At 55.2% G+C, this 24,596-nt stretch overlaps 3 protein-coding genes and 1 pseudogene across 3 annotated transcripts in view; 2 read left to right on the top strand and 2 right to left on the bottom strand.

Annotated features, from left to right (window-relative positions):
• The window catches only part of GALNS (galactosamine (N-acetyl)-6-sulfatase), a gene marked incomplete at its 5' end in the record, with an annotated part of 33,549 nt that extends 22,618 nt beyond the window's left edge, over positions 1-10,931 (top strand). Inside the window, 5 exons of the mRNA XM_090259063.1 lie at positions 1,023-1,159; positions 1,844-1,946; positions 6,226-6,347; positions 8,024-8,141; positions 9,893-10,931. Coding sequence (XP_090115189.1) covers positions 1,023-1,159; positions 1,844-1,946; positions 6,226-6,347; positions 8,024-8,141; positions 9,893-9,979 — 567 coding nt within the window. The remainder of the gene's footprint in view (positions 1-1,022; positions 1,160-1,843; positions 1,947-6,225; positions 6,348-8,023; positions 8,142-9,892) is intronic.
• Positions 10,932-14,529: 3,598 nt separating this feature from the next.
• Positions 14,530-15,280, bottom strand: LOC149994413 (nuclear transport factor 2 pseudogene; annotated as a pseudogene).
• Positions 15,281-16,071: 791 nt separating this feature from the next.
• On the top strand, positions 16,072-18,681 carry APRT (adenine phosphoribosyltransferase). The gene is made up of 5 exons (XM_090260591.1): positions 16,072-16,213; positions 16,416-16,522; positions 17,602-17,735; positions 17,993-18,071; positions 18,283-18,681. The coding sequence occupies exons 1-5, from the start codon at positions 16,125-16,127 to the stop codon at positions 18,423-18,425; spliced, it is 552 nt and encodes a 183-aa protein (XP_090116717.1). The 5' UTR covers positions 16,072-16,124; the 3' UTR covers positions 18,426-18,681.
• A 1,047-nt stretch (positions 18,682-19,728) lies between these two features.
• On the bottom strand, positions 19,729-24,387 carry CDT1 (chromatin licensing and DNA replication factor 1). Its single transcript, XM_090260319.1, has 10 exons — positions 24,057-24,387; positions 23,375-23,530; positions 23,163-23,296; positions 22,377-22,574; positions 22,145-22,290; positions 21,862-21,962; positions 21,267-21,455; positions 20,851-20,991; positions 20,575-20,776; positions 19,729-20,122 (listed from the first exon to the last, which is right to left on the bottom strand). The coding sequence occupies exons 1-10, from the start codon at positions 24,285-24,287 to the stop codon at positions 19,959-19,961; spliced, it is 1,662 nt and encodes a 553-aa protein (XP_090116445.1). The 5' UTR covers positions 24,288-24,387; the 3' UTR covers positions 19,729-19,958.
• Positions 24,388-24,596: the final 209 nt, after the last annotated feature.

Here is a 24,596-nt window from a genome sequence, read left to right as displayed (position 1 = left end):
AGGAAGGGGGCAAGCATGCCCCAGGGTGTGGAAAGTGCTAGGTTAGGTAGTGGCTCAAGTTCTAGGCAGACAGCAGGGAAGAGAGGGTGACTGTGTTGCCAAACCTGTCGGCAGGCTCTCCGGGGTTCTCCCCACTGACCTGGCTCTTGCCCCCAGATCCAGAGTTCAGGAGTGAAAGAACTGGTGGGCTTCAGACAGGGCAGAGCCATGTATGGGAAACAAATGTGCACCTGATACCCGTGGGCAGCCCCTTGCCAAAAGTGATCGGCTCCTTAGGCCCCTGGAAAAGGTTACCTCTTATTGGCTCTGTGGGATTGGACCATGATATTTGGTGGGGCACAGCCTCTGGGAAAAAGGCCAGTCCTCACCCCCAGCCCCATCCATCTGCTCTCCCCTTCCATCCCCTTCCCCCCTTGCTCTCCACGCTGCTGTGGGCCTTGAGGGTCTTTTTTCTACCTGCACTTGTACCTGAGTTGGGAATTCAGTGTCAGGGTTAAAATGACATGACAGTCAGGCTCAGAGAGGGCAGCCCCCTGAGACGGACCTGCTGCTGGTGGCTCCCGGGGAAGGCTGCATGTGCTCCCTCATCTGGTTCCCACTCACAGGCACTGGGGGTGGGACAGGGTCCTGCCTGCTCTGGGGTTAGACAGCTGGTGTGATCCCCACTTAACCCCTGGTCTCCCCGAGGCCACTGTACCAATGAGAGGAGTCATCCCTCCCTCTCAGGCCCTGAGGTGTGAGGGTTGTGCGTGGCCACACTCAGCCAGACACTTACGGATGTGAGGAGTCCTAGGAGAGTCTGGGGTCATGTGGGATGGGGACCAGGCCAGGGATGGTGGGTAGAGCTGGGTGTGTGCAAACACATGTCCATTGTGTTCTCTTGCGTGCACACACTGTAAGGGGTGCGGCTGCTTGTGCGTGTGTGTGAGTGCACATGCCTCTGTAGACCCAGCTGGACAGCAGCAGGACACACACCCAAGGGCAGGGTGTCCTGAGCTAGTGGCCACCTGTGTCCGTTTCAGGTGAGCCACCAGCTGGGCAGCATCATGGACCTCTTCACTACCAGCCTGTCCCTTGCAGGCCTGGAGCCACCCAGCGACAGGGTGATTGATGGCCTTGATCTCCTCCCCGCCATGCTTCAGGGCCAGCTGATGGACAGGTTAGTTCTAGCCAGGTGCTCTCCCCTTCTCAGCCTCCTGGCACCAAGTGACCAAGTGATGGAGCCAGAGCTGGCTGACAGAGCTGGTTTCCTCACCTGGCGGGCTTGGGGCAGAGGAGACAAGACCTCTGAGACCTTCTGGCATGAAATGCATCCTCCCTGTAGGGTCCATCACTTCTGCCCTGACCATGGAGCAAGGAGGAAACATCCCACCAGCTACCACAAACCTCTGTAGATTGGCCGTGTCCTGCCTTCTGCTTCTGCCCCAGAATGCTTTGTGTCCAGAGTCAGCTTTTTGGCAGCTTGAGCTTGAGACAAGCTACCCATTTTGGGTTTAGGGCAGGGATTAGATGGGCTTATGCTCTTCTTCTTTTTTCTTTCTTTCTTTTTATTTTTTTTTTTTTAATGTGGGTTAGGGAAGGTGCCAGAGACTGTGGGTTCAGTGAGTTTTCTGCCCCTCAGTGGGACCTGAGCCTCTGGCAGCCATCTGCTACTGCTTCATTCTGCACCTGGCCTCCCAAAGCCAAGAATGATAGGCCACCACAGGCTCATCCTGCAGCCTTGGGGGCCTCTGTAGCTTGTGCCCATGTGACTTCAGCATGGACCTTTCTGTAAAATCTCAGCACTAACCATGTCCCCACAAATTTCTCATGTCATCTGACCCTTCTCCTCCTTCCCTAACAGGCCAATATTCTATTACCGTGGCAACACACTGATGGCAGTCACCCTTGGCCAGTACAAGGCTCACTTCTGGACCTGGACCAATTCCTGGGAGGAATTCAGACAGGTAGGGTGGCTCAGGGCTGTGGACTTGGCACCCCCCCATACTCTGTCCTTGAGGAGGATATATCCAGGCAGAGAAGGCTGGCAGGAGGCTTCCGTGGAATGGTGGCAGCCACGTAGTCTTATGCTTCCCACCGTGTGTTTATCTGTGGTAAAAATGTGGGGTGCCATGGTGTAACTACAAGGACAGCCCCTTAGGATCCTGAGCACCCCACCCCCTCAGGCCACCCAGAGCCTGGGGAAAAGCGGCCTCTGGGCAGGCTCAGACTTAGATCCAAGCCAGACACCTCAAAGTCCAGGTGAACCCAGGGTGCCTTCCCCCGACCCCTCCTGCTTGTCCCCCTCCAAGGTGCTCTGTGGCCCTTCTGAAGGGCTGCCATGATGTGTGCATCATGATGTCTGCTCCCGGGGCTTTGGGTGAAATGCCTTGTCCATGCTGGGCCCCAGAGTTCCTGCTGCCGCTCAGGGCACCTTGTCTCCGTTGCCCAGCATGTCTGCCTTTCCCTCCCTGAGTCTTCTCTCTGCTGCTTCCTCCTACACAACACCCCCCCCCCCCAGCATATAGGTATTTAGACACAAGAAAAGCCTACTAATGTGCCTTAATTGGAAGGAAAAGCAATTTAGGTTAATGAGAAACCTAAGTACTGGAACGCTCTGCACCACCTGGGATGCAGATTGCAGGTTCAGAGGATCCTGGGTCTGGTCCTGGGATGAGTGGGTGGCACAGCCAGGGGCTACCTGTGCAGTGCCCGGGCCCAGGAGCCTCGTGCCAACGTGGGCACTCAGGCAGAGTGGAGAACAGCGTGTGCTTCCTCCACATGTCCCAGCGCCTGCAGACATCCCCGACCTGTGGTCGGGCACACACACTGGCACTGGGAGGGCTCAGCTGGACCCAGCGAGCCTTTGCTTCTCTTCTGTCCTCTGAGCCTCGTAGACCTTGTGACAACCCCCAACCTGGCCTCTTCCAGAACTCTCAGTGAGCAGCATGACAGAGCCATGTCCCCTGGCCACACTCCTCTCCCCAGCCCCCACTGGCCTTCTGATTTGTGGCCATCACCTCCTGTCCCTGTCCCTGTCCCCCAGCGGCAGGGCCATGCCTGGCTTGTCCTTTTAGATGACCAGGGGTTGAGAAGCCTTAAGTGCACCCAAAAGGGGCCCAGAGGCTGGCAGTCTGGGGACTGTAGGGGGCAGCTGTGAGGCCTCGCTTCTTCCCTGCTCCTCCTCATCACACCCACAGCCCCCCACCCAGCCCCAGGATCCTCACTGTTGGCTGCTTGAGAGTGCAGGCGGCCCAGCTGGGAGGTGTGGCTGGTGACCTGGGAACCGCCCCTCACCTTCCTGCTCTCAGGGCCTCAGGGCAGGTCTAGTCAGCCCTGGCCCACATGAGCCACAGTCCCGCTTCCACCCACCCAGAACTCAAAAGGGCCAGGAGAGCTTTTTCAGAAAGAGTACCTGAAAAGTCCAGGACCTGCGCAGCCTATCCTGACCTGACCACATTTGCAGCGGGGTTAGAATGAGTCAGTGAAGCCAGGTGACGCCATCCGCCACCCACTCTTGCAGCCCCCACGCCCACAGTGCTCAGCAGGATGCACTTCTTCCATTTCTAAGGGTCATTTGTGAGAGCACCTGGGTCGGTTTGGTCTATACGGCTTTTGTCTTCTTGGGAGGCCAAGCACAAAAAAAACTCCTTCTCCAGTGTGTGCAGACATTAGGGGCGGCCCTCCCCAGAAGGCAGCTAGCAGACACCGGGCCAGGCTGTGGGTTCACTGCTCCACAGCGCATTCGTGGGGGACAGCTGCATTGTTGTTCTGATGGCCCTCCTCCCTCCATGGGTTATAGAGGGATCAATAAAACTAAGGGGGTGCATGAAGCTGGAAAGGGCCCTGTAGCCATCAGCAGCTCCCCTGAGTACCCAGGGATCTATGGTCCCCAGGTTTGGAGGTCACCTGAGTGGACCTCATTAACTTCCTGGCTATATGCTTGTCCTGGGGCATCTCACACCCCTGCAGGTACCCGCTCCCCAGTCCTGGGTTCCTGCTGTCTGGGGGACCCCCAGCCCAAGCCCCAGGTCTTCTGTCTCCTCGTGACATTTGGATGGTCAAGGCCCGACCTGATGCCACTGTCTCATCCCAGAAAAGCCCACAACCTCCCACCATGGGGGCTGCTGGAGGCCCTGGGTCAGAGGCCACAGGAAGGCACAGGTGTGCCTGCATTTCCAGACTCAATCCCGAGGGCACACTCCTGTCACCCCACCCTCCCCACCCTCCAAACGCCAGTGCTGGGGCTTGCAGACTCACTTGCTCCAAGGGGACAAGGAGAGGTGCAGGGAGGCTGCAGGATGGCTCAGCTGGGAGGCCCCCAGGGACAGGTCTCTCTCACAAGACAACAGTTGTAAGAGAAAAATCCTGTACTAATTAGCAAGATCTTAATTAAATAGCTTATTTGATTTGCATCCAAATTGTAATTTGTGTCTTCTCTGTAGACTTGGATACTTCCCTATGAACTGCTCAGCATTTTTATGCTAAACATGGTTCCTTTTCCCACTGTTAAACCCATATTTGTTCTCTAGCAATTCTCCCAGAAGGTCAAAAGGGTCACCCCTTTGGTAGCCTGCATGTCCACTGTTGGCTGCCCTCAGCAACTTAGACTGCAGCCCCTGACTCGGGAATTGACTGCTCAGTGCAGATAAATGGAATTTCATGGCCTCCTAACTTCCCTGCTTTATTGAAAAGCATAATATTAACTGCTTCACTGACCAGCTGTCAGGCACAGACACACAGGGCTTAGAAATGGTTTGCCCGTCAACGGCACTAACACTCACAGAAAGCCTTTCAGTTGGTGACCATACAGGAGTCATGACCATCTCTCCAGACCTGTCAGCAGTGCCCTGTGTTGGCTGGAGACTGATGCCAAGCCACTTGTGCGGCCCTGGGGTCACCAGTGCCTCAGGATGTGTCCCTTGGCCTCACCCGATTCCCCCTGGATGGCAGGGGACTTTTACCAAGTTAGAGCACCCCAGGGACAGCCTTTAGGCCTTAGGTACAGAGTTCCAGACTGCAGGCCACAGCTTCAAGGGAGCCCTCACCCACGGCCACCTTGCAGCCTCCGGGCCACCCCAAGACCTGGACAAAACTCAGACAACACAGACATAGGAAGCCCGTTCCAGCTGCGCACCAAAGGCTGTACTGGGGGGCCATGGGGGCCACACCTGAGCCTTAGGGGAGCCTGATGTTATCTGCTCTCTCCACCTTTCCCCGTTTTCTTAAAGATATTAACTGTTGTCATTTTAGGATCCCTGCCTGTTAACTTGGGCACCCGTGAGCCATTCCTGTCTCTGAGTGTCTCTAGCCTTCAGGCCTGTGGCCCCTTCTGATCAGTGAAAGAGCCTTGAGAGAATGCTAATAGCTATGAAGCAGATCGTGGTGGTGAAAAGCTTTGCTCTAGAGCAGCGATTTTCAACTGCTGTGCTGCAAGACTTTACAACCTGCAGTACCTGACTGTGTAATCAGGGGCACTGACCTCTTTTCCCTTAGATTGTCAAATAGAATATGACAACAGCCAACACAACAATAGCCATCTGGTTTGAATGAATCAAAATTATGTCAGGTTTGTTTTTGTTTTTTTGTTTTTTGTCAGATTGACAAAAAACATATTTTTGGGTGTGCTGCAGAATTTTAGTAATTCGTTTATATGTGCCAGGAAATGAAAAGGTTGAAAATCACTGCTCTAGAAATTAGAGGTAACCAAGCCCTGGCCAGGTAGCTCAATTGGTTGGAGTGTCGTCTCGGACAGCAAAGGGTTGCCGGTTTGATTCCTGGTCAGGGCATACGCCTAGGTTGCGGGTTTGATCCTAGGTTGGGGGGTATACAGGAGGTAGCCGATTGACGCTGACATTTCTCTCTCATGTTGATGTTTCTCTCTTTCTCCCCCTCTCCCTTCTTCTCTCTCTAAAATCAATAAACTTGTCCACAGGTGAGATTTAAAAAAAAAAAAAAGAAAAGGAAATGAGGTAGTCAAGATGTGAGATGGGCTAAAATAGTTTAAAGAGATTCACCTCTCCCTGCCAAAAGAGGGTTCCAAAAAATCTAGGGGTCCATACACAGGGCATAATGGCTCAACAACTCTGGGACCAGGGGTGGCGGGAAGGCCCCACCCTATAGAACCCCATCCTCTGGCCTGCTTGGGCCCTGACCGCTGAGACTCATGCAGGATGGACTGGCCAGCCTTGCAGCAGGAGCTCATGCAGAGGCAGTATCACCTGTTTCCCCTGCCTCTCGTTTCAGGGTATTGATTTCTGCCCCGGACAGAACATCTCGGGAGTCACCACCCATGTGCAGGAGGAGCACACGAAGCTGCCTCTCGTCTTCCACCTGGGACGAGACCCTGGGGAGAGGTACCCCCTCAGGTGAGTGGGGCACAAGGAGGCCTTGATGCTGCCAGGCCCAGTCAATGCCAGCACATACCAAGCACATGCCAACATGCTGAGTTTTCTGGGAGAGACAGCACATGGAGCACTTGGAGATGCGTGGACGCAGGAAGGGCAGTGTGGGGCCTCCCCTCTGTGCGGAGCTCTGAAATCTGGACTGCAGTTCTCCATGTGGGGTACACGTGCTGTGGCCTTACCTCTGCAGGTGCCCCCACCTCCCCGTTGGTCTCCTGACTTTGTGTGGCCCACGCTGCCTGCCCAGATTACCTTGGTGGAGGGTGACGGGCCATACGCGGGGTGGATGGGAACCTTCCTGCATGGACACCCTCTTCCATGACAAGCAGCGTTGAGGACATGGAGGGCAGCAGCTCCAGCCCAGGAAGACCCACTGAGGCCCTCACTAGGGCAGCCACCTGCCAGGCGTGCCTGTGCTCCTCCCAGTGAGGGTCAGATGGGGCCTCTCCATGCTGTTGGGGAGCCCTGGGGGCTTCCTCAGTGGTACCTCACCTTCCTGGAGCTTCGTCCAGCTCAGAGGCCAGTGTGGACAGCCAGTGCCATGGGTGAAATAGTGTCCCCCCAGTCCATGGCCACCAGGGCTTTTTATAGGCAGACTGTGGTCAGGGCACACACTCCTGCCCACGCAGCCCCCACGCCTCCGCCCACCTTGCTGATCCTCCACGACTGGAGCAAACCTGGACATCAGGTTCTGGTTCCCTCAAGGTGGTCATGAGGGCAGAGATGGTGGCTGAGACTCTGATAACCCGCGCCCTAGGGCAACACGTATGATGTGGCTTCTCAGAGTCAGATGTCCCCAAGAAGGTTGATGCAGTGAGCTGGCTGAGGGACAGGAGATGTGGTACAATCCTGCCCCTGCCCCTCACTGGCTCTGAGTTTGACCAGAAGGCACCACTTCCCTGCCTTAGCATTCCCAGAAATTTGAGGTCATGGGGCCTGCTGCTCAGAGTGAAGGTAGGCGGAACACACCCACCTGAGAGTGCCCTCCTTAGACCCACGTTGTCACTATCCAGGGGTGCTGTGGCATTCAGGGTTACTACCCCAATTGGAGGCCCCCTTGGGCACTCACCCACACCCCCTACTTCCTCACAAGCTCACACCACCTCGTTCCTGGGCTCCAGAAGAAGAGGCCAGGACCTGGGTTGGGACAACTTGCCAGGGTCACTTGAGGGGCACAGGTCTGGGCAAGAAGACCCTGGAGCCACCGCCTGGACCAGAACTGTTCATGGCTAAGCGCAGAGCCTCCAGAAGCTTCCCACCTGTGCTCACACCATCTTTAGAGAAGCCTTGTCCCCAAACTGCTGACCTTGGTGAAGCCCATCTTTTCCAGTGCATTTGGCCCCAGAATCCTGGAAAGACATGAAACACGCCTGAGACCTACTCTGAATAGCGTGGGGGCTGTGTGTGGAAGGAGCACCGCCAACAGAGCAGGGAGCGCCAGACTGGTGTGGAGGCCTGAGGAGCAGGGCTGACCTGGAGGTGACAGTGTCAGACAGGCCAGCCACACCTGAGAGAAAGAAGTCTAGGCCTCCTGGTCCCCAGGCCTCTTCCTGGCCTACCTGGCGACTTCGCTGGGTGCCCTGCCCACCCCCCCCACCCCCCATCACCGTCCCACTGACCTTGTGCTCTCTCATCTCCAGCTTTGCCAGCACCGAGTACCTGAACATCCTTCACAGGATCATCCCAGTTGTTCAGCAGCACCAGGAGGCCTTGGTCCCCGGACAGCCCCAGCTCAATGTGTGCAACCAGGCTGTCATGGTAAGTAGTTTATATGTGGCTACGGATGCTGGGAGGGTGCAGTTCCTGTGGTGGGTGTCCCCAGGATCATGGAGCCCTGGCTTGTTCTTCTGTGAAAGCTATGTTGTCCCCAACCCCAACACACCATCTCCCATTGGTGACTGCTGTAGGGGTGCAGGCAGAGTCCCAGCTTCTAGGAAAAGGAGAATCTCAGTGACTGGAGGGGAGAGGAGGGGAGGGGAAGGGAGGGGAGGCTAGGCGGCTGACCTGGCCAGGGCGCTGCCGCCATCTCCTGGGCACCGCGGGAACTGCCACAGCCTGACCACCCCTGGAATGGGAGAGATCCATCCAAAGTGAACTGAAGACAAGTGGGAACAGTGTGGGTCGGCCTCCAGGCTTAAAATGAGCAGTCACTGGAGAGGTGTGTGGATTTACATGTGTGTGAGCACATGGGTATGTGTGAGTGTGTGCAAAGCCTGAGGGGTCCCCAACCATCCTCTCCATACCCCTGGCCCTCCTCAATCCCCAGATGGAGGCAAGGTTCCACTCTGTTCTTCGCCCCTCCTTCGCATATACCCCCAAGCTCAGCCCTGGCCCCTGTACTTCCATCCTCCCCCCATGCTTCCAGGCCCTCCAGCTAAGCCCTGAATGCCCCCCCCCCTCCCCTGCGACACACACACACTTCCAGCCCCCCAGCTCAGTCCTGGGCTCTCCTCCTCACTTCCAGGTCCCTCAGCTCAGTCCTGGACTCCCCCACAGACTTCCACCCTCTAGCTCACCTCTGGGCCCCCTGCAGTTCTAGGCCAGCACAGGTGAGGATTCCTACGGTGTCCTCTGGCCTCTCTGACAAGACCAGTCCCATGCATCCCACTGTGGCCCTAGAGCAGTGGTTGGCGGTGCTGCTGAGCATCAGACACCCAAGGCACTGGCCCTTGCAATCCCCCAGACCCACAGGCTGGGCCCAGAATCTTTCCTGCAGAAACTTGCTGCTCTCTCTGCTCTGCCTCTGGACACAGGTGGCCAGGTCCACCCCACATAGGCAGCCAGGGCGGGAAAGGGCTTCCCCTATTGTTGCTGCTCCAATTCATCAACACTCAGACTCTGAGACCCTGTCCCAGGGTACAGCCCCCAGAGTGATTCCGAGTCTCCTGACTGGTGTAGGGATAACCCCTGGACACCAGGGGAACATGGCAAAACCAGGAAGACTCCCTCTTAAGGTTATGGGTCTCTCTTTATGTTGTCAGGAAAAATATGGCCACATTAAGTCAGTCTGCATGTTAAAGTACACAGTTGGACAGTTGGGCTAGGGCTGGTTCTCTGTTGGAGAAGGGGTTCCTGACAATTCAAGAGCTTTCTGTGGGAAATCATGGGGAGATACATAAAGTCTGTCAGCCCTTGCTGGAGCATGGAGCTCCTATTCTTTCACAGCAGGGTGTGTGCAGGCCCTGGTGCTTGATCTACTTGGGAACATGGCCAGGAGGTTGGGGCAGCTAGCAGAGGGTCCCCTTGGGTAACAGAGGGCTCAAGTGAGGGCCCACCCAGTGGCCGCCATACCATGAGGCCTCACCCTCTTGCCCTCACTGGCCTCCGGGACCTGGGGTGCCTCCTGTACTGGCACCACCTGGGTTGCAGTGGAGGCCGTGGTGGCTTCCACACCGCAGCAGGTTGAATAGCCCAGGTCAGGCTCTGGGCAAGGGAGGAATCTAGAAACTGCTAAGTCCAGAAGTGCTTGGAATAACTGCACATTCTCTTTCTGAATTTGCATTTTCTAGAACTGGGCACCCCCAGGATGTGAAAAGTTAGGGAAGTGCCTGACACCCCCGGAGTCTGTGCCTGAGAAGTGCTCCTGGCCCCACTAGGACCTGCTCAGGCTCAGGCCAGCCCCAGTCCTGCCCACTGGCACTGCAAGTGCCTGGGGGTAGGAGGGTCTGGCTCCCACACTGGAAGAGCCTCAACTGCCCTCTGCCCCGCCCACCACCGGAGGGATGTCACCCACAGCCAGTAGCAGGACCTGCAAGGCTGCACTGCCCGGCCTTGAAGTCACTCCTCAGCCCTCTTTCTGACCCACCTGATCCTGCTGCCTCGGGCCTGAGGCCCTACATCAATGCCTGAGCTGAACGCTGCGCTGCCTACAGGTCTCAGTCCTCACACCTGTCTCTTCCTCCCACTGGGTTCTTACCACCTTCATACTGGCCTTGTTCAGGGCCTGGCCTTTATCCCAGGACCCGGAGGGCATGGCTCACCATGGATGCCCTGGGCTGTCAGCTCAAGCCCTTCAGCACCAGGGTCAAGGGAGGCTCTGCCAGTCCTTTGTTGAGCCCGTTGGTGCTGCAGAGAGGGCATCCTAGCCCCACCTTCCTGCACCACCCCACGTGGTGGGGGAGGAGGCAGAGGGCCTCCCTGACCTGGATCCTCCATAGCCAAGGCCTCCCCTACCCAGTGGGGACAGCTGATGCTGCTGCTTCCCTGGGACATGAGGATGTCAGCACCCTCGGTTTTCCACCTCCCACAGGGATCTAGACCCCTAACTCCAGCACACCATGAGGTGTGTCAGTACCTCACAGCCACGCTGACTGCCCTCCTCCCTTGGTGCCTGGGTGGCAAAGCATAAAGGTGAGCCGTTCACTGGCCCAAATCGGAAGAGCCTGAGCACCCAAGTACAGACTCCAAGGTCCCTTAGGGAAGGTATGTGGAGCTTCTTCCATTGAGTGGGGTCTTAACATCTGCAGTGATTATCTGTCAAAACTATATTTCTGTAAATTGGGAAATTATGAAAAAAAAGGGTTTTAGAATAAAGTAGCAGGCATTTTAGCTCTTGTTTTTTAAACTGAGATTATTTCAGGGAAATTTTCCCTCCTGGGCACCATGGTGGGGGGCTTCAGTGGTGTCCCCCCTTAGCCTCCTCCATAGGCCCAAGCAGCTGTGCTCTCAGGGGTGGGCTCTGTTCAGGCCAAGCACCCCAGCCTCCAGCCTCCCACTTCCCAGAAAGGCTGGGAAGGGCTTCCTCCTGCAAACCTCAACCCAAGCCAGGCACTAGGCATCATATGTCCAGGCCTCCACCACTGGTTCGGCTCCTTCCCTGGCTGGGCCATCCCAGGCTTGCTGGTCCTCCCTGGACATGCCCCAACTCTGGCTCTCCCCTCCAGGCTACTGCACTGCTCTTCTGCTTGGTACACCTTGCTTCCAACCTCATTCACCATATGTGCTCCTGGAGATAAGGCCCGTGACATGTCCACATGTGTTTGCACATGTGTCCTCTATGTGCATTGACAGCTGCCTGTGTACCACACCTGTGTCCGCCCTCCTCCCCATCCCCCCCGCCCCCGCACCACACAGCAGAAGATCAGCCAGATGCCTGAGGATGTCAGGAAGAGCACGGCGCCGCAGCCACAGCAAGATGAGCATATGCCGGAAGCATGGCAGGGCCAGAAAACACCTGCCCCTGGCCTGGAGATCTCTGCCAAAGCTTCCTGAAGGACCTGCCAGGCATTCTCAGAAAGGCCAAAACCGTGACAGGGTATCCCCCAAAATCTGACCAGGCCTGCATAGAGGCTCTATTCCATCGACCTTGCCCCCACACAAATGTCCCTAAGGCAGATGTGTGTTCAGGGTAGGAGAAATAAGCAGGCAACTTCTGAAGGTCAAGATGGCAGCATAGGTAATAGATACTCAGATCCTGCCACAACAACATCAAAAATACATCTAAACTACAGAACAACCGTCATTTGGAATCACCTAAAATCTAGCTGAATGGATGTTTTACAACTAGGGATTTAAAGAATAAGCCACTTGGGGACTGGAAGAAGGGTCAGAGAAGGGCAGAGACATGGACCAGGCTGGTCCCACACCCATGCGTGGCAATAAAATTGGGAGGGATATCTTGGCTGCAGAGGTTCCCCCTGAGGAGCAACGAAGTCCCAGCCCCACACCAGACCTCCCCCCAGCCCAGGGTTCCAGTGCCAGGAAGACAAGTCCCGATAACTTCTGGCTGTAAAAACCATCAGGGATTGTGGCTGAGTGAAACAGGGCTTCGTGAGTCCCAGGCAGTTCCTCTTAAAGGGCCTACTCTCAGACTTACTCAGACTCACTCCCTTTGAGCTCCAGTGCTGGGGCAACAGCTTGAGAGAAACCAGGGACAAACAGGGAGGAACTGAATTGTCTGGCATTAAGGTGAAAGCTAGGAGGGGGACAGCTTTCTGCCAGGCCAAAGTGCTGGCAGAGGCCACTGTTCCTTTCCTGAGACCCCCACAAACAGCCAACAGGTAGGCACCATATCTGAGTCTCCATCAACTTGGCTCACACTGTTTGCCCCATGCTGGGAATTCCCTGAGACACTGCCACATCCAACCTGTGGGTCCATCCAAGCCGTTTCCAGTAGCTTTTCCATACAACTGGCCTGTTTTGCTTCATGCTTTGGACTTTCCTAAAATCCCTTAAACAAGCAGCATCTGGCCTCAGCATACCTCCAACCTCTTGCTAAGTGGCTCCAGGCCCGGCACTAGCAGCAGCCAGTCTTGGTTCACAGCTTGGCCTCTCCTGAGCAACTCCAAGCCCAACACAAGTAGCAGCCATCTGCAGATTGCTCTATAGCCCATGCCAGGTGGCCCCAGGCAGGGCGCAGGCAGTGGCTGACTTTGCACCTCCTGGTAGGCCCCAGAGTCAGTGCACCCTCAGACCATGCTGGATTACAACCCCACCAGCGACACACTCCTCACAGATGATTGGTCTGAAGGTCAGTCTCTTCCAGTGACACCAAGAGCAATCAAGGCTCAACTACAACAGGACATTGCACACAGCCCACACCAGGGTGCACCTGGAGCACCCAGCCCAGGTGACTGGGGAGGCTGTACCACTGGGCCCTACAGGACACCTACTACATAAGGCCACTCTATGAAGTTTGGGAGACATAGCAGCTCTACGTAATACATAGAAACAAACATAGGGAAGCAGCCAAAATGTGGAAATAAAGAAGCAGGTCCCATGTGAAAGAACAGAAGAAATCTAAAAAAAAAAAAATGCACTAAATGAAATGGAGGCAAGCAAACTACCAGATACAGAATTCAAAACAATGGTTATAAGGATGTGCAAGGATCTTAGTGAGAACCTTAATATCATGAAAAGGGACACAGAAACCATAAAAAAGAACCAGTCAGAAACTAAGAATACACTAACTGAAATGAAGGATAATTTACAGGGAATCAACAGTAGAGTGGATAATGCCAAGAATCAAATCAGTGATTTGGAATATAAGGTAGCAAAAACAAAAAAACAGAACAGCAAAAAGAAAAATATGAACATAGTACAAGGAGCCTCTGGGACAACTTTAAGCATACCAAAATTTGCATAATGGGGGTGTCAGGAGAAGAGAGAGCAAAAAATTGGAAATTATCTGAAAAATGACAAATCCCTGGCCAGGTGGCTCAGTTGGTTGGAGTATCATCCCATATATCAAAAGGTTGCAGATTCGATCCCCAGTCAGGGCACATAAGGAAGGCAACCAAGTGATGTTTCCTTCTCACATTGCTCTCTCTCTCTCTCTCTCTCTCACAAAATCAATAAATATATCCTTGGGTGAGGATTTTAGAAAAAAAATGACAGAAAACTCACCTAGCCTGGTGAAGCAAATAGACATACAAGTCCAGGAAGCACAGAGTCCCAAACAAGATGAACCCAAAGAGGCCCACACAATGACACATCATAATTAAAATGCAAAATGCAAAAAGTTAAAGACAAAGAGAATCTTTAAAGCAGCAAGAGAAAAAGTTAATTACAAGGGAATTTCTGTAAGATTGTCAGCTGATTTCTCAACAAAGCTTGTGGGTCAGAAGGAAGTGTCAAGAAATATTCAAAGTGATGAAAAGCAAGCGCCTACAACCAAGATTACTCTACCCATCAAAGCTATCATTTAGAATGGAAGAACAGATAAAGAGCTTTTCAGACAAGAAAGAGCTAAAGGAGTTCATCGCTACCAAACCAGTGTTACATGAAATATTAAAGTCTTTTTTAAGGAGGGGAAAAAGATTAAAAATATGAACAATAAAATGGCAATCAATACACATCTATCAACAACTGAATCTAAAAATCAAAATAAATGAACAAGCAGAGCAGAAACAGACTCATACAGAGAACATTTTGACCGTTGTCAAATGGGAGAGGTTGAGGGTATAGGTGAAAAAGGTGAAGGAATTTAGAAGTACAAATAGGCAGTTACAGAATAGTCATGGGGATATAAAGTTCAGCATAGGGAAAATAGTCAATGATATTCTTTTTTTTTTTTTTTTGTTAAGAAAATTTTTGTGGTTTTATTGTATCATGGGGCATTGAAACATCTGAACAAATCAATATCTGGGCGGTGAGGCAGCTGCTTTCTCCTTCACTTCTTTGGGTTACTAGAGCAACTTGTCAGTAGATTAAAAAAAAAAAAAAAATGACAACCTTTTGCATTACTTAAGTCTTTCCAAGGCATGCGCTGGTACAACACATACTTCTCCTGTCAGATGTAACTAGTCTAGTGTCCAAACATCATGCACAACACCTAGGTAGCAGCAGCGCACTGCGCCCACTCCCACCATGGTCCTGCTCATTTGTGTATGATATTTGGAGCATCTGGAGGAGTGTGAATAGTATCAGGAAGAGGGAGGAAGAAAGAGCATGAGTGCCAGGCTGGGAGGAGGTCAGTCGAAGTTGTGCAGGGCAAGCCTGAACATGTCATTGGTGCAAACCCAAGCATCATTGATGTTCTTTAATAGAAACATCTGGTGGAACCCCATGATGGGGTCTTCATCAGCCTTAAGCTGGCCCACAACCATGCTGATGATGCAGCTATCTGGCGTGGGCTGATGGTCCTGCGCCGTGATGCTGTGCTGGATTTTCTGGAACGGAAGGCTCTGCAAGAGAAAGAGTGGGTGGTGGGAGACAACTTCTCCACAATGGCAGCTTTTCCCTGGAATTGCTGTCCTTCCCACGTAAGGCATGACGCCTCAATGTAAATTGCGCCTAGTTGGGTTCTGTCGTTATCAAATAACTGGTAGTAATGTTGAATGAAGCTGGATCCAATCTGCTCCCAGATTGGCTTGTCTCCCATTCTGGAGCGTCACCCGGCCTCGTTGAGACCCGAGGGGCTGGCACGATGGCGGCAGCAGCGGCGGCAACCCAGCGCGGTCTGTCAATGATATTCTAATAACTATGTGTGGTGTCAGATGGGTATGAGATTTGGGATGATCACTTAGTTATATAATGTCTATTCACTGTGGTGTACACCTTAAACTCAGAGAAGGAAAACTCTGACTCCAAAAAACCTCCGCTGCCTTGCGGCATACCTCTTCAGGGGAAAGGCTAGGGGAGTAAACCCCGACAGAAAATCCGGAGCCGGAGTCCCTAAGGGGTTTGACGTTGTAGTCAACACCGGCAACTCCTGCGGCGCACCTGAAGCCAAGCTGTATTGACTCCGTCTTTCCCTTGGATCCTTCAGCTGCGAAGAGAGGGGGGGTCTGCTGCATGGGCAACAGCAGACCCTCCATATCACCCTGCCCAGGCTCTGTAGCTTCAGCTTCACTGGAGAGGACACTCCAGCGTCATCGTAAGATGTCGATTCAACACGGGAGGAGACAGATACCGTGTCACTCCGGAGTCGGACTGCACAACCATTCTCGGCGGTGCAGATAGACTCTTAAGAAGCTACACCATCGTCTCTCGAGACGGATGGCTGCCAACGACGACGACACCTTAAACTAATATAATATTGTATGTCAATGATAATTTTAAAATAAAAAGTGATTTTAAAACAAAGAGTTAACTAAAAATAACAAAAGAAGCACGTTTTAAAAACGAGGACACCTAAGTTTTCATGAAATACGGAACTTCCTACGGGAGTCAGCGAGCCCCGCCCCTAGCGTCCCGCCCATCTTTCCCGCCACGCAGGCGCCCCGCCCCTCATGCGCGTGTCCACCCCCGCGCAGGCGCGGGGCCTAGTGGGTCCGCCCATGGATTCGTGCGGAGGCAGCAATGGCAACAATGGCGGACCCTCAGCTGCAGATGGTGGCACGGCGTATCCGCAGCTTCCCGGACTTCCCCATCCCTGGCGTGCTGTTTAGGTTCGCGCGCGCGCGGGCGTGGGGGCGGGGCACCTGGGACCAGGCGACCTGAGGGACCCACGAAGAGTTGGGCCCTGCCGGCCTGGGCCCATTATCCCGCGCGTAGTGGGGCTGTCGGAGTGCCCGTGGGACCTGCCTTGGGACTGCCGGCACCACGCCGGGACGCGATCCCGAAGTTACCAGGCCTGTGCTTGTGCGCCAGGGACATCACTCCTCTGCTGAAGGACCCGGACTCCTTCCGCGCTTCCATCAGCCTCTTGGCGAAACACCTGAAGAAGACCCACGGGGGCAAGATCGACTACATCGTGGGCAAGTGGAGGGTCCGGGGCGAAGGGTTATCGGGAGGAGGAGGGGTCACTGGGTTTGGGCCAGGCCCCACGGGGGCGGGTTGTGTGGGGTTCCTTTCCCTTAAACCAGGCAGAGGAAGGGAGGGACGGCTCCACTTCTGCTTGGGGGAGGTCCTTGGTGGGGCTCCTTCAGGGCACCCGCCTGCACGGTGCTTCGGTGATAAGTCTAGCGTGCAGTGCTGAGGGGGTAAGCAGGCCTCTCCAGCGCCCTGGAGAATGGCCTCTCCTGGGTGTGTAACGCCTTGTGGGCTGTGGGGCCGAGGATAGGCCACCCCCACCCAGTTCCTGGTCTCCAGCGCTGGGGAATTTCTCTGGGGAGTGTTTGACCAGAATCCACTGCCCTAAACAAGCTTTCTTGTTCCCCTCCTCCAAGCATGTATTGAGCACCTGACCTGTGCCAGGCCCTTGACCCATTTGGGGCTTCCAGAAGGGAGCCGAGATGATCAGGGAGGACCCTGGGGTCTTGGCTCCTTCTAGGAGACCCACCCCATGACCCTCCCATGGAAACCAGCTGCCTTGAGGGCACAGCACTGCTGTAGCCCTCTGCCGTTGGGTGTATCTCTCAGGATTCTTTTGGAAGCCCTCTCACCACACTTCCTGTCCTCAGTACACCCTGAGAGGCCTGTCAATGCCTCTCTTTTTGGAGAACCTCCTGGGGCAGACACTTTTTAAAGACTGGAGTACTGTGTTGAACGTGTTTTGTAGTTACTACCAGCCCAGTTAGAGATACAGCTGAGCTTTGGAAGGAGGTCAGATGACTTCCCCAGGGCCACGTGGTTATTTACTCAACCTTGTACCGTGGATTTAGTCCCTGGCCCCAGCTTCTAACTTCCCTTTCCCCAGCACCCAGCAGTCCCTGTACTTGGTAGGCCAACACTCCCTAAATGGATGGATGTCATTGGCCTTTTGGCTAGCACCAACAAAGTCAGGTACCCTAAGTCATTGAGGTGACTACTTGTCATTTTCCAGCCCTGACCCATGGGAACCCTCATGCTACTGTGCCACGCAGCTGCCTCCCAACACCCCAGCTCTCTCCAACAGGTCTAGACTCCCGAGGCTTTCTGTTTGGCCCCTCCCTGGCCCAGGAACTTGGCTTGGGCTGTGTGCTCATCCGAAAACGAGGAAAGCTGCCTGGCCCCACAGTGTCCTACTCCTACACACTGGAATATGGGAAGGTGAGAGGGCTGGGGGCTGCTGCCGTGGACCCCCCATTCCCAAAGGGAAAGTTGTAGAATCAAGCAGAGCTGCCATGGTTGGAGTGGACATGGGAGATCAGAGAGGCTGAGACACTGGGCCAGGTGCACACAGCCAGGAAACAGCCAGGTGGGTTGAAATTGGGACCCAGGTGATAGCTCCTTGTCAGCTCTTGGGCTCTGCACATCAGGGCCACTCTCAGAGATATGTTGACCACACGCCTACTTCCCATCCACAGGCTGACCTGGAAATCCAGAGAGACGCCCTGGAGCCAGGGCAGAAGGTGGTAGTTGTGGATGATCTGCTGGCCACTGGTGGTGAGGGTCTCCCCCAAGCAAAGGGTTTGGCACTGGGGAGTTTGTGGGGGCAGAATTGCCTTGCTATGTGTGAGAAGTGGATTAGGTCCTTGACACTAGTTTATCTGCTTGCCAGATTGGAACCCTGTACAATGCCAACTCATTCCTCCTCCAACCCCGAGTGGCGTAGGCTGCATGGGGGCCTCACTCTGCTTCTTCCCTGCCCCACCAGGAACCATGAAGGCAGCCTGTGAGCTGCTGGGCCAGCTGCAAGCTGAGGTGTTAGAATGCGTGAGCTTGGTGGAGCTGACATCACTGAAGGGCAGAGAGAAGCTGGGGTCCATGCCATTTTTCTCCCTCCTGCAGTATGAGTGAAGTCATACCCTGCCCCACACCAACTAGAAAAAGGAGAGGTCCAGCCTCGGTGGCTACAGTGATCTCCACTGGCTGCCAGTGGGTACTCGCTGCCCACCTGGACTTGATCCATTTTTGTGGTTGAATGACTATCCAGCACCCAGAAACCTTCCTGCGGGTTCTGGAAGTGCAGAGGCCTGGAGCGCATATCCCAGGGCAAATTCAAGCCTGAGCTGCTCTGGTTCATTTACAGTAAAGTGAGAACATGTATGACCAACTTTGCTAGAGTGGTGTTCTTCAGTGGTCAGGGTGGGATCTGGGCCTCAGGACCAGGAGGGAGGCCGGTGCAGGGACCCCCGTGGCTGGCCTGGGTGTGCATGAGCATGCACATGCTTTTTAGTGTTTACAGCAATTTGTGGTTCTCACTCTGGTAGGGCAGCACACCAATTCAAGAAGCAGGTGCTGCCCAAGTTGGTTTAGTTTCCCATTGCTGCGGCATCAGAAGATGCAGACTTGGTGGCTTAAAACTTTATCTTATGGTTGTCCCACTGCATCCTCGTGGGGATTTGTTCCAGGACCCCCTCCCAACACCAAAATATGAAGGTGCTCAAATCCCTTAAATAAAATGGCATTGTTTATGCTCTGGCCAGTGTGGCTTGGCTGGAGCGTCCCATAACCAAAAGGTTGAGGGTTAAATTTCCCAGTCAGGGCACATGCCTGGGTTGTCGGTTCAATGCCTGACTCTTGCATTGATATTTCTCTCCCGCTCTCTCAAGCAATGAAAAAATGTCCTTGGGTGATGATTTTTTTTTGGGGGGGGGGGTGATTTTTTAAAAAGGCATAGTGTTTACCTATAACGTCTGCACTAAGTTGCTGCCATACTCTATTCTTTAGGGAATAGACTAGTCCATACATGTTCAGTACAGAGCAACCATCTGGGCCTAACTACATAGCACACACGAACAATGTGACTTTCCCTTTGCTTGGTTAGTTGAATGGCAGATAGAGGACCAATTATCGTAACCAAGGTGTAGATGGGTCTTGTTTCTCCAATCCATGCCTTTCCCAGCTACTAAAGATGATCTACATTCCCTGTCTCGTGGCCCTGCCCTCCATCTTCAAAGCCAGTGGTATACCATCCTCCAACCTCTGCTGTGATAATACTGGGCCCACCAGGATAACAGGATCAGCTCCCATCTCAAGACCCCTAGGTGAGTTTTGGGGAGGAGTGTTATTCTGCCAACACAACGGCCCAAACCCATGCTGGTAGGCAACAAAGCCACCCTGCCCCCAAACACCTGCACTCCATGCAGCAAAAGGCAAAGCCAAGAGAAACCAGTTTAATGATAGCATTCTATATGAGGTGAGCATACCACCCACAGTGGCCAGAAAATTCCCCCCAGGCCCTACAGCCAGAGCCCAGCAAAGCCTCTGACACTCATGGGGACTCAGGAATGGGAGAGCAAAGTGCATCATGTTCTTAAGAGAATAAAGCAGGCCTGGGCCAATCCCAGGCCTTGAGCCCATGTTTGTGTTGGTGCACAGCCACCAGGCTCACAGCACCTCCTCAGCACGGGTAAGGTGGGCCAGCCGTTCAGTGACACCCACCAAGTCAGCAGCCTTGTCCAGCTTGACATAAGTGTCAGTGCGGATGTGGTGGAGGCTAAGCCAGTCTGGCAGCAGCTCAGACAGGAGCTGCACGTGTTTCTCCATCTCCCCTGCAGAGAGAGGAGGCCCATGAGCACATCTGTAAAGGGGGAACACACAGATACTGCTCCCAGTGCAACTCCCCACCCCCAGCACTTCTCCCAGAGGGACTGGGGCCAGGGCAGTGACTTGTGCAACTATCCCAGAGGCAGCTCTCCCACTGAACCTGTCATATGTTCCAGCCCTCAAAGACCCTAAAGCAGAGGTAGCCTGTATGTTTGTGGGACCAGAAGCCTCAGGGGGAAAGGGTGGGCTCCTGGGACTTCCAGGGCAAAGACCAAGTTTGCGAAGGGGAGGCAGCCTCAAAAAGCTGCAGGGTTAAAGGGGCCAGGCAAAGAGAGGCTCAGGAGGTGACCTGAAGAGCGCTGTGCCCAGCCAATGCACACAAGCATGTGTGAAGAAGGGTGCCCACCCTCATCTGGGACCCAGGGACATAGGAACTGGCTCCTGCCCCTGCACACACCTGGGCTCATGGCCATGCGGTAGCTGCTCACCATCCTGGCGCAGGCCACCTCCATGGTGAGCGCTGGCTTGCGCTCGGACACAAAGATGCTACGCAGCATCCGGGCCAACTCAGGCAGCCGCTCAAGCCGCTGCAATCTCTGCTCCTGCTCTGGATGCCGCATCATCTGTGCCAGCTGCTTCTGCATCTCCTTGGCCCGGATCTGCATTGGGCACGGGGAGTAGTCAGTGGACAGCTAGTCCCACTCCACCCCATCCCTGGATCTCAAACACTCACCCGCTCCAACAGGTCCTGGGACACCCCCTTTAGGAGATTAGGTGGAGTGGCCGGCGGGGTGGCTGGCAGTGCTGGGTTGGAGGACTGGGGACTGCTGGGCTCAGCTGTGCGCAGGGCCAAGTCACTCAGGGCCTTCTCCATCTGGAGCAGGTCAGAGAGGAGAGCTCAGGAGAAACCTCTCCTGGGCCAGCCACAGGGGAGGCCCCTCACACTCCATTTGCATGGATCCTCTGCCCACAAGGCGCTCTATGTCCAGCCCAAGTTTACCCCAGCATATCAGAGGCCTGTGCTAGGCACTCTGAACACAGGGAGGGCATATGCCACTACCCCCAAAGCCCACAGCCTTGCATGGAGCTTGTCAGGTGCCTATGTGGGCGTCAGGCTACCCCATGCTGGGAGAGAGGGACCAGCCTCACCCTGGGTGACATCAGGCTTCGGGCTCGAGCCAGCACCTCCTGAGCAGTGGCCAGCTTCTCGGGGGTGGGGGGCTGGGGCAGCTCAGCAGGCTCGATGTCAGGCACTTCATCCACGTTGAAGCGGGGGTGCCAGCGCGTCAGTCGGTCTTCAGGCACCACCATAACGGGGTTCAGGGAGGCCAGGAATACCTGTCCAACAAAGTGGGGCACAAGATTAACCTAGGCACATCTGGCTGGGGTGTAGCAGGGCTCTCCTGGTTCCCAGCCCAACTGGGCACCCTCAGGCATGAGAGGACCCACCAGCACCCATTGGAGTTACCACAAGGCTTCTAAAACTTGAGGCTATATCTCTGAGCTCCTGGCTCCTGTGTTCAGGGCAGACCCCCCCCCCCACTCAGCTGGGAGCCAGGGCCAGGGTCCCCACCCAGACCAGAATCCCCTTCCATATGAGATGACAGCCCAGTTGATACAAGGCAAGCTCTAGAACAGAGCCTCTCAAGAGGGCCCATTTCCTGCTGAGACTGAACATGCACTGAAGGAGGGGACCACTCATAAAGCAAGGACTGAGCTAGTCATCTTGGGGTTGCCAACTTACCCTGTGGTGCTCCCGGACGCGTGCCACCAGATTCTGGCTGAAGATCTGTCGTCGTCGCAGAAGGTGTGCGGCTGTGAGCTGGAGGCCTAGGCTGCCATCCTCTGCAGGATGAATCCAAGCCTGAGCCCCTGGGCCAGGCCCACCCAGTCGCCACACCCCACAACCAAAGGTCTCAGACCAGGGGCTCGGTGCCCAACGCCTCACAGCCATGCTCAAAACTGCAATGTTACAGGAGAGGAAAATGAGGCCGAGAGACAAGTGGACTTGGCCACAGCACACTCACCTTGGTCCAACAGTGGCTCAATGGTGAGCTGGTAATCAGACCTCTTGACATCGTCCTTAAATGTGGGAACATTGCGTTCCTGGCGGAAGCGGTAGGACATAGGATACACGGTTTTGATCTGGCCCATGTTGCACTCCTCAAAGCGCCTATGGGATGAGGGTGCCACAGGTCAGAGAGCCAGTCAGCTTCCACTGCATGACAAGGCTCTCACCCTCCCAGGGACTCCACTCACTTGCGCATCATGTCCTGGACACCCTTTTTGACCTTGGCAAAAGTCACGGTCTCTGAGCGGTTGTAGAGCATGCCCACAATGGTGTCCATACTGCGAAACATCTCAGCCAACACCTGGTACTTATAGGGCAGCACAAGGCCAGGAAGCCCTGGCTGGGCCAGGGCATGGAAGCGCTGATAGGCAGGTGCCTTCTCTCCACTGCCAGGAAGGAAGCCGAGCATTGAGAAAAGCATTAGACCCACACCCTCTCCAGGACCCAGTGGCTGGCAAAGCAGCCAGGGATACCCAAGCTGGGGCTTGCAAAATTACCCCCACGACACACTGCATACCAGTTTGCAAATTCCTTATATGCCTAGCTCCCTATGATGAGCATTATCAGGGATGGAGACAGAAAAAGGTGGCTTCAAACCCAGCTCTGCCACATCCTACCCCATCACCCAGGGAGATCTCTGGCCACTCCCAGACATGGTTTCCTTATATCTAAGAGGTACATGATGACCACAGGACCTGGGAAGGACAGACATGAGGACAGGAATCAAATAATAACCACTGGCAGGCAGTATCACTTGAAATTTATAAGGGCCCAGTGAGGCAGGAATTGGAGCCCTCTTACAGATGAAGGAGGTAAAACGTTAGTAGTTGGCACTACTGGGATCTGAGAGTGCCCTATGGACTGTGCTGGCTCTTTTAAGTAGCAGCCCCAGCCCTCTGTCTAACCCTGCCCTACCAGACCTCCCACCAGCCTACCCTTTCCTGGGGTGCCTGACCACCCAACCCAAAACTCACCATGGCCCTGGTGAGTGCCCCTCTGCCTCCAGTGCACTGGGTTCTCCAGCATCATTTCTCTGGGCACTTGCCTTCAGCTCCTGGGCCCGCTGCAGGCGAGACTTGAGTTCTGAGAATGTAATCTTTGAGGGGACCTGTAGATATAGGGAGCCGTCAGCCAGCCAGTGACCCCATGCCCACCCCCTCCCCAGTCCCTGGTCCAGCCTCTTCACCTTGTCCTCCTGGGGTGTCAGTTTGGGCAGCTGAACTACTGACAGGGCAACCTTCTTTGTCTTCTTGCTTGGAGAGGAGTGCTCTGGGGAGCCAGGGGCAGCTGGGGAGCCAGGGCCTGGGGAACTGTGGGCCGCTGCAGAGCCAGGGCCTGGGACCTGGGGGAAAGGAGCCGAACGGTGAACATGTGACAAGACCCTGTAGGGTACTGGCTCCACAGAAAAAGGATTTTCTGCTGCCCCCAGTTCAGCCTCTTGGAAGCACCTCCACTAAGGGAAGGACCTGACCCACCCACCTGTTTGTTAATCTCAGCAGTTACAGGGCCTGACCCCTAACCTAGCGTTGCAGGTGGGCCTGGCATTTACCAACAGGCCCAGCTCTGGCCCTCTCCAGAATCGGTCAGATCTCATCGGATCCGCCGGCTCAAAGCTCCCCCCATCAACGCAAGTCCTCTCCAAACCTAATCCTCGGGGTGGACACAGGACGCCGGTCTGGCAGTACAGACTTAGCTCCTGCAATGACTCCGAGTCTGTTCTCTCCGCCCAGACCGAAACCCAGTCCTCTCACTTGGGGCCTCGGGGTAACCCCCGGTCCGTGTTTTCCCTCGGGGCGTGTCTCTGCAGAAGCCCGCCCTGCCTTAGTTTCTCCCTTCCCCGCACGGCCCCGGTCTCCCAGCAGCCTCACCGCATCGGTGGGCAGCCTCAGCCTCCTGCGCGCGGGCGGCGCGGGCTCGTCGCGAGTGGGCTCGTCGGGGAGGCGGGCGCGCTTGCGGCTGCCGCCCGACTTGGGAGCCCGGACGTGGGGCGCGGGCTTGGCGGGGCTCGGGGTGCGCCAGGTCGACTTGGCCCGTGAGGACGCGGCGCGGGGTCCGGGACGACGGCGCGCAAAGAAGTCAGTGAGGCGGTGCTGCGCCATGACGAAGCTGGGAACCGGGCTGGGAGCGGGAACCCGGCAGCAGGAGAATGGCAGCGGGAGACAAGCAGCAGACGGAAGTGGCGCCGCGCTTCGCTCCGATTTTCGCGCCACCCGTGGCCCCGCCCCCTCCGCGGGCGGAACCATCGGCGTGGGGGTGAATGGGAAATGGACGCGCCGGAGCCCATGCGTATGAGCGCGTTCTCAGGTTGCGCGGACTGTGCGCGCGCGCGCGTCGCAACACGCCAGTCTGCGGGTTCCTCTGTCTTGTCTCAGGGTCTCCGTGGGCATGTCTGCGTGGGATGGCGCGGC

This window comes from Furipterus horrens, unplaced genomic scaffold, assembly GCF_987537825.1.
Source record: "Furipterus horrens unplaced genomic scaffold, mFurHor1.1.pri manual_scaffold_13, whole genome shotgun sequence".
Classification (NCBI taxonomy): Eukaryota; Metazoa; Chordata; class Mammalia; order Chiroptera; family Furipteridae; genus Furipterus; species Furipterus horrens.
This window is presented reverse-complemented; position numbering and strand designations above follow the sequence as displayed.

Bases quoted from the DNA above. Each gene is read 5' to 3' on its own strand.
- APRT (XM_090260591.1), top strand. From the start codon at position 16,125: ATGGCAACAATGGCGGACCCTCAGCTGCAGATGGTGGCACGGCGTATC. The intron at 16,214-16,415 runs GTTCGCGCGCGC...CTTGTGCGCCAG, and splicing joins ATCCCTGGCGTGCTGTTTAG to GGACATCACTCCTCTGCTGA. The intron at 16,523-17,601 runs GCAAGTGGAGGG...TCTCTCCAACAG, and splicing joins CAAGATCGACTACATCGTGG to GTCTAGACTCCCGAGGCTTT.
- CDT1 (XM_090260319.1), bottom strand. From the start codon at position 24,287: ATGGCGCAGCACCGCCTCACTGACTTCTTTGCGCGCCGTCGTCCCGGA. The intron at 23,531-24,056 runs GTGAGGCTGCTG...CCTTTCCCCCAG, and splicing joins TGAGGCTGCCCACCGATGCG to GTCCCAGGCCCTGGCTCTGC. The intron at 22,575-23,162 runs GTGAGTTTTGGG...CCTTCCTGGCAG, and splicing joins GGGCACTCACCAGGGCCATG to TGGAGAGAAGGCACCTGCCT.